At 43.4% G+C, this 7,820-nt stretch overlaps 1 protein-coding gene across 2 annotated transcripts in view; it reads left to right on the top strand.

Moving 5' to 3' along the window:
* SLC17A8 (solute carrier family 17 member 8) overlaps window positions 1-5,272 on the top strand; it is a 60,206-nt gene extending 54,934 nt beyond the window's left edge. For both annotated transcript variants that reach the window (XM_045291996.1, XM_045291995.1), the window contains 2 exons: window positions 2,352-2,479; window positions 3,920-5,272. In XM_045291996.1, coding sequence (XP_045147931.1) covers window positions 2,352-2,479; window positions 3,920-4,264 — 473 coding nt within the window. In that variant the 3' untranslated portion in view covers window positions 4,265-5,272. The remainder of the gene's footprint in view (window positions 1-2,351; window positions 2,480-3,919) is intronic.
* The last annotated feature ends 2,548 nt before the right edge of the window (window positions 5,273-7,820 follow it).

The raw sequence follows: 7,820 nt of genomic DNA, 5'->3' as shown, positions 1-7,820 counted from the left end.
CTTTCATAGCTGCCCCACCCACCCCTTTCTGTCTTTCTTCCTTTCATTCACTCTTATCTCTTGATAAATGAATTAAGAGTTGGTGACCTAGCATTTTACCACTTACAGAAACATTATCTTATGTTGTTGTTCTGGTAAAAAAAAAAGAAAGCTGTGTTTTAAAATCTCCAAAATACAAATGACATTAGCTATGTCTCAGAGTGAGGTAGTTTAGAAATTAAAAATTAAAATTACACATTGTTTAAAGTTTTGTTCCTAGTTATTACAGTACAACCCATTTGGAGAAAGGAGACTAAAAAAACTCCTTTACAATTCCTTCTTAATATAATTGTGGTTAGAACCTTAGCGTCTCTCCCATATTTTTATGACACGATTTTAATGCTAGGATTTTATAATGCATTGAGCTGCTAACGGCAAGGTCAGCAGTTTGCAACCACTCGCTGCTTCTTAGGAGACAGGCGGGGTTTTCTACTCCTGTAAAGAGTTACAGCCTCAGAAGCTGTTGGGGGCAGTTCTACTCTGTCCTGTAGAGTCACTGTGACAGTCAATGTCATATGGGCTCGATGACAGTGGGATAATGCAAATGAATACAAGAGGGAGAAGTCCTTGTATTTAGCCTCTTTCCATAGCAGACCTGAGGGAGAGCAGTGGCAGTGGTGGCAGCAATAGGAAGGCAGGCTGTGCTCTTTGGCGAGGCTCCCCGTCTCTGTTCTCTGGAGCCTTGGGCTCGCGTCCCAGCACTGTCATGGCTGCTATTGTTAGGCATGTGCAGTCCATCTCTACCGACGGCGACCCCAGGTGAATAAAACTGTCACATTGGGTTTCCTAGGTTGTTGTCTCTATGGGAGCAGATGGCCAGGCCTGTCCCAGGCAGAGCTGCCGGGAGGAGTTCAAACTGCCGGCCTTTTGGTGAGCAGCCGGGCACTGACTGGTGTGGCACCAGGGCTCCTTTCCCCCTACGGCAGATAAGGAAACAGGCCTGAAAAGTACTGAAGTGGTGGAAATTAGATTCAAATCCAGGTTTACAGACTCCAAATCAACTCTTTTTGTATGTTTAAATATCTAATCATTTACAGAGGCGTCTGCCAATGCTTGTGCAAAAGTTCATCGCTGGAAAAAAAAATCCCTCTCCATTTTGTGGCCTCGTCACTCAGGCCTGCTTGAGCTACAGGGGCCTGAGAGGCATGAGTGAAGGGGCTAAGCAGGAAGGGATGATGAGGCACGGTTTGTTCCCAATCACATGATATGATGGTTTACTATGAGTAAGTCTGGTCCAGGTTTTAGCTAAAACAACAGATTTGAGAGTTCTAAACCTACGTGGCATGATTTGCTCTATTGAGAGCCCGTGTCAGACACGAATAATAGCACATTTTTTTCTGCTATGTCCAGACTGCACTCCCCCCACCCCCCCATCTAGGCAGAGGTATCCATTCGTCATATGCTACCAACAACAACCTACCCCACTGCTGTCCATCTAATGCACTCTGACTCAGAACAACACTATACAGACTGTGCATCTTTACAAGGACACTTCCCACTCAACAACCATCGAGTCCGTTCCGACTTGGAGTGACCCTACAGGCCAGAGCGGATCTTCCCTTTGGGGTTTCCAAGATTGTGAGGCTATCATTCTTCATGGGAGCAGTTGCATCTTTCTCCCTTGGAGTTGAACTGCTGACCTTTCTGATAGCAGATCTAAGGGCTCCTTACAGGATCAGGTACACAAAATAATAGTAAAACAAACCAAATTCACTGCCATTGAGTTGATTCCATTACACGATGAGCCTATAGGACAGGAAAAAAATGATCTTGGTGGGTTTCTGAGATTAGAACTACGTATGGGGAAAAAGACCCTTATCTTTCTCCCGTGGAGCTGGCAGTGGTTTTGAACTGTTGACTTTGTGGATCATATAACCACTACACCACCAGCGCAGTGGTTGAGTGTGAACTATTGACTCTTATGTTAGTAGTCCAGTGCTTACTCAGTGGAGCTGTTTGTGGTTTCAAACTGCTGACCTTATGGTTAGCAACCTAATGCTTAACCACTACGCCACCAGGGGAGATCAAATAGATTGTGGCGAGTTGTTTGTTTTCGTTGATTCTGACTCCTGGCAATCCCATGTGTGTAGAGTAGAACTGGGCCCCACAGGACTTTCACAGCTGCGACCTTTCAAGCTTTTCCTCTGCAGTGCTGCCAGGTGGGTTCTAAGTGCCAACCCTCTGGCTCGTTGCCCAGTGCTTAACCAAAATGCCACACAGCTGACCATGAGTGTTGGGGAAGTTAAACATTTCCAAAGTGTCCTTGAAAGTCTGTCCGTGACTCTGACTTTGGCGTGTTGGCTTCACTGCAGGTTTCAATGTCAATCACCTGGACATTGCCCCCCGCTATGCCAGCATCCTCATGGGGATCTCAAATGGAGTGGGGACCCTCTCTGGAATGGTCTGTCCCCTCATTGTCGGTGCAATGACCAAGCACAAGGTAATGGCTTCCCTGGGGGCTTGTAGCTAAGTTGTCCAGAGACTGAAGCACTACACACACACACACACACACACACACACACACACACACACACACACACACAAAATCTGCCATCTCAGGACCCTTTGCCGCCTGTAACCATGGGGAGTGTGTGTCTTCTGTGAACTTGGCTGAGTTCAATGGACTTCTTTGTTATTTTCTTATTATGTTTAAATCACTGTTTCTTTAAATCATCATTTGGGTCCCCATTTCCTCAAGTGGGCACTCCACAGTGACGGGCAGAGAACATGCCATGGACACCGTTTTAGAGACACCACAAAGAAGAAACTGAGGCGGTCGATGGATGGCTCAGGATCATGCTCTAATTCTGAGTGATTACACTTTGTGGGCCTTTTCCATCCAGTGCCTCAGAATGTTGCAGTGTAAACAAGCGAGTGCTGATGTACTTCCTTGTGCAGATGCACACAAGCAAGTCGTGAATGGCTTTTCCTGAGAACCATAAGGGTGCGGCATCCAATCGTTACTGCATCTTCGTAGGTTTAGACTGGGGGGGGAGGGGGTGCTGGCAGGGGAAGATCCTGGGACCAGAGTTCAACCGTAGGCCACAGGACTCCCCTGGCTCTGCCGCTGAAAGAGTGTCAGGAGGCGGCGCTGGTACTTTCTGCAGATCAGACCTGTGGGGGCAGACATTTAACACCTTCCCTATTTTTTACATCCTGATATTGTTTTCTTGGCTGGATTGCCTATTACAAACATGACTTCAGAAATTCTTACAGCTTCTTAGGGGTGGAAATATGGGGTGAGTTTCTTACTCTATCAAAAGAACAAGACGGGGGTTGGGGAGTTTATGGACATAGGACTCATGTTTTCCTCTCGGCTTATGAGTTGATAGGATTGGTAACCTGACTTAATGTCAAGAGACTCATCTTTCCCTACCTTTGAACACAACAGCCAATGAATTTGTCAATTAACTGTATCTTATGCAGAAATATGATTACAGATGAGCTAGTCAAAGATGAACATTTTTACTAGCTCAAATAATGTAACGTATCCAGTAGCAAGTGATAATTTTAAATGATGTTTAGAAGGATGGGTTTTTAAAGAACTTTAACACACTATGTGAGAGGGAATCCATTTGTACATACTTAGAAGAACTTTGCACAGTGCTGCATGGATTTTTTAACCTATTATTTATTTTAAAGTATTTTTTCAAACTGAAAAATGATATCCATCGAGGTCTCTTGAGCTTTTGTTTTTCAGCACCCCGATTCTGTTGGACACACTTAGGGATCCTCCATGTGGGCTCTGATACATCTTGTTGGGAAGCACAGAATGGCCTTTTGAGGCAGGCAGGAGCCTTTGCCTCATGGAAGACTCCCAAACATAGCATTGATCTATATTTTGGCGAAACCACTAATTGGCGCTTTGTCTCCTGTGCAGACCCGGGAGGAATGGCAAAAGGTGTTCCTCATAGCCGCCATGGTGCACTACACTGGTGTGATCTTCTACGGGGTCTTTGCCTCTGGGGAGAAACAGGAGTGGGCTGACCCTGAGAACCTCGCCGAGGAGAAGTGTGCGATCATCGACCAAGATGAGTTAGCTGAGGAAACAGAACTCAACCCCGAGAGTTTTGTGACCCCCCAAAAGAAGATGTCTTACGGAGCCACGACCCAGAATTGTCCAGTTGGGAAGAATGCATGGGGAGGGCAACGAGGAGACCCTCTCGATGAGGAAGGGCCGACATCCTACCAGAATGAAGACGGACACTTCCCAGAAACACTCTAGTGTTTGCGGGGCCCTAATCTGCTCTTCACTGTTGAGCCAGAAAGTATCCATGATTGCCTTCTCCACAACCGGGCTTTTTCGGGGGCCAGCAATGGGGGACACTGAAGATATGTGGGAAGAGGGAAGAGTTTCCACCAGCAATAGAGAAAAGAGAAAGACATTTATTGATCTGGAGCTTGATCTCAGTTGATAAAATAGATTAGTTTAACAACAACAACAAAAGATTGATTTTTGACCCTTCCTCAAAGAACCTCCTCTATTCAGCGAGGAACGATTAAAGGAACACGAGAGATAATACCAAGATGTTCAAAGAAACATGGAAGGAAATGGGTATATTTGGCCTCAAGCTTAATAGTTGCCAGCCTATTTCTGAGGGGCCCTGGGGCCTTGGACTGCCAGCCACAAGTTCCCTGCGCCTGTAAAGACCGACAGCTTCCGAAGCCCCCAGGGCCAGTTCTACCCTGTCCTGTAAGGGCAGCCCTAGCTGGGAGGTTTCATCCTTCCAATAAAGGCTGCTGCTCATGCAGATCCCATATTGCGCCAGGTGCTTTATAAAATTATTAGCTTTCCTGTGGGTTACTTTTCTTATTCCCATTTTACAACTGAGTAAACAGAAGCAATGAGAGATTAGTTTACCCAGGACCATGATGTGAGGGCCAGCAGAGCTTGGGGGAGAGAGATTTCAGTTTAGTGTAGAAAGTTTTCTAACAATGAATTCTCTCTGAAACTGGACTATCTTGTTCTGGGTCATTTCCTATGTAGGCAGGGGTCTGGGCCAGAAAATCATTTGGAATGATGTTGCCAAGGGGATTCAAACACTGGCTGAGGCATGAGATTCTCCAGACATTTAGGGTCCTAAACTAGTCAACTGAGTCTGTAAATCCAAAGCTTTTTAAGATAATAAAGATCACAGACCACATGAGAGATTCAGATATGCTAAAAGGAAAAATAAATTATTTGAGAAAACCAAATTTCCAGGAATTCGAAGATCAGAATGACCAGGAATCATTTAACAAGGGTATGATCATTTAAAATTTAAAAGCCATTTTATTTTAAAAAAATGATTTTTGAAGTGCTCTTATCACAACTTATACATCCATCCATTGTGTCAAGAACCTTTCTACATATGTTGCCATCACCATTTCAAAACATTTTCTTTCTACTTGAGCCCTTGGTATCAGTTTATTTCCCCTCCTGCCCCACCCTCCCTCCTTCATGAATCCTTGATCATTTATAAATTATTATTTTTTAATTGTTTTATTAGGGGGTCATACAACTCTTATCACAATCCATACATACATTAATTGTGTAAAGCACATTTGTACATTCATTGCCCTGATCATTCTCAGAACATTTGCTCTCCACTTAAGCCCCTGGCATCAGGTCCTCATTTTTTCCCCTCTCTCCCTGCTCCCCCCCTCGTGAACCCTTGATAATTTATAAATTATTTTGTCATATCTTGCCCTGTCTGACTTCTCCCTTCAACCACTTTTCTGTTGTCTGTCCCTCAGGGAGGAGGTCACATATAGATCCTTGTAATCAGTTTCCCCTTTCCATCCCACTCTCCCTCTACCCTCCCAATATCGCCACTCACACCACTGGTCCTGAAGGGATCATTTGCCCTGTATTCTCTGGATTTCCAGTTCCTATCTGTACCAGTGTACATCCTCTGGTCTAGCCAGATTTATAAGGTAGAATTGAGATCCATGATAGTAGGGGGAGGAAGCATTTAGGAACTAGAGGAAAGTTGTATGTTTCATCGGTGTTATATTGCCCCCTGATTGGCTTGTCTCTTCCTTGTGACCCTTCTGTGAGGGGATGTCCAATTGTCTACAGATGGGATTTGTGTCTCCACTCTGCCCTCCCCCTCATTCACATTGACATGATTTCTTGTTCTGGGTCTTTGATGCTTGATACCTGATCCCATCCACACCTCAGATCACACAGGCTGGTGTGATTCTTCCATGTGATGATCATTAGATCTAATCCTTTATGATATCAAGAGGGAAAGAAAGATGAGGCTTTCAACTCGCGTGAAGGGTTACAGTCTGAAAGTGCCCCCTAGGGGCAGTTCTACCCTCCCTATGTCGTCTCTCTGGGTCAGTATCAACTTGACAGTGAGAGAGAGAAAGCGCAACACCAGGAGTGAGGTTAAATAATGTTGCAAATCCCTTATACATCTCTAGCTCATTTACTAATTTAAGAAGCATGTTCCCGAGCTACCAGAGTTAAAATTCTCCTGAAAGGGTCCCCTACTAAAAGCAAACACCAAACACCTAAATGCATCTTTAGCTTTTTCTGTTGTGATTTTGTTTATGAAGTTGGATCAAATTATGAAACAGGATGAAAGTGTTAAGGACATGCTTGGTAAAGTCGAGGGGCAGAGGAGAAGAGGAAGGCCCTGGACAAGGTGGATGGACCCACTGGCTGCAGCAGTAAAACGCCGAAACTTAGGAACCGTTGTGAGGATGCTGCAGGACTGCACTGCGCTCCCTTCGGTTGTTCCTATGTTCGCTCTGAGTTGGAATCAACTCCACAGCGTCTGACAGCACGAGAGGATGAAATTGTTCCTAGTGATTCTATCGGGCAAACATCCAGGGGAATCACAATTCTACAGCAGCCGTTTACGGGGCATCACTCAGATGGAACCATCAGACAGTGTTGAAAATGCCATCTTTGGTTGGTATAAGGCAATCCCATGGATACTTTCAAGATCTATTTAATAATTTAATATTGGCATGTTAAAGGTCATTTAAAAATAAAATAAAATTATTTTCCTGTTCATTGTTTGGCACATTTTTATTTCTACTTTCAGATGAAATCACTGTAATATTGTGAATAAAAAGTTATAGGTTGGCTTGTAGTTTATTATTGTAAAGTATTTCCACCCCTCTCATCTCCCTCATGTCTATTTCTGGTCCCTAGTTGTATCAGAGGAATTACAGTGTATTTTATAAAAAGAATAATTTGGGGGGGAAAATAAAGTTTCCTGATTCTCTATTAAGTAATATTCTTTAATTCATTGGTGTGTGATATGTTACCAGACATCTTCAATCTCTATAATGAGTGAATCCATGTAATACTCTTAGAACATTTTCTGGCATATAGAAAGTGCTCAATAAATATTAGAATCGTTATTATCACCTCAAAATATTTTTGGAAACTTTCCAGTTGAAAGGAAGGTATGCATGTCATTTTCACCTAATCGTTACAGAGTTCATTGTAAACATTGTGCTGTTTTCTAAGTAAAAACAAAAATTAGAAATCTATGGTAACAGATATCTTTTTTGTGTGTAAATAAAGTCTGATAATTATAAAATTCTCCCAATAACCCTTAAGGGTTTATTGTAGACTGTGACACAAGGTTGTGTTTCCCCCATCACTTAAAGTTGATGTCATTTGCACAAATTCCTCATTATGAGAACTAAAGGTACTTAGAGAATCCATGACTATTCCCCTTACAATATTTTAAAAAATGGAGCGCTTAATTCTGGCATTAAAAATTAGGAACCATCCTGTGGAGATGTATTTTGCTCTGTGACAGTTGGTTAGACGG

The sequence above is a fragment of the Echinops telfairi genome, unplaced genomic scaffold (assembly GCF_000313985.2).
Source record: "Echinops telfairi isolate 266 unplaced genomic scaffold, ASM31398v2 ScPeMD7_2;HRSCAF=8, whole genome shotgun sequence".
Lineage (NCBI taxonomy): Eukaryota > Metazoa > Chordata > Mammalia > Afrosoricida > Tenrecidae > Echinops > Echinops telfairi.
The sequence above is the reverse complement of the archived record's forward strand: the minus strand, read 5'-3'. Positions and strand labels throughout refer to the sequence as shown.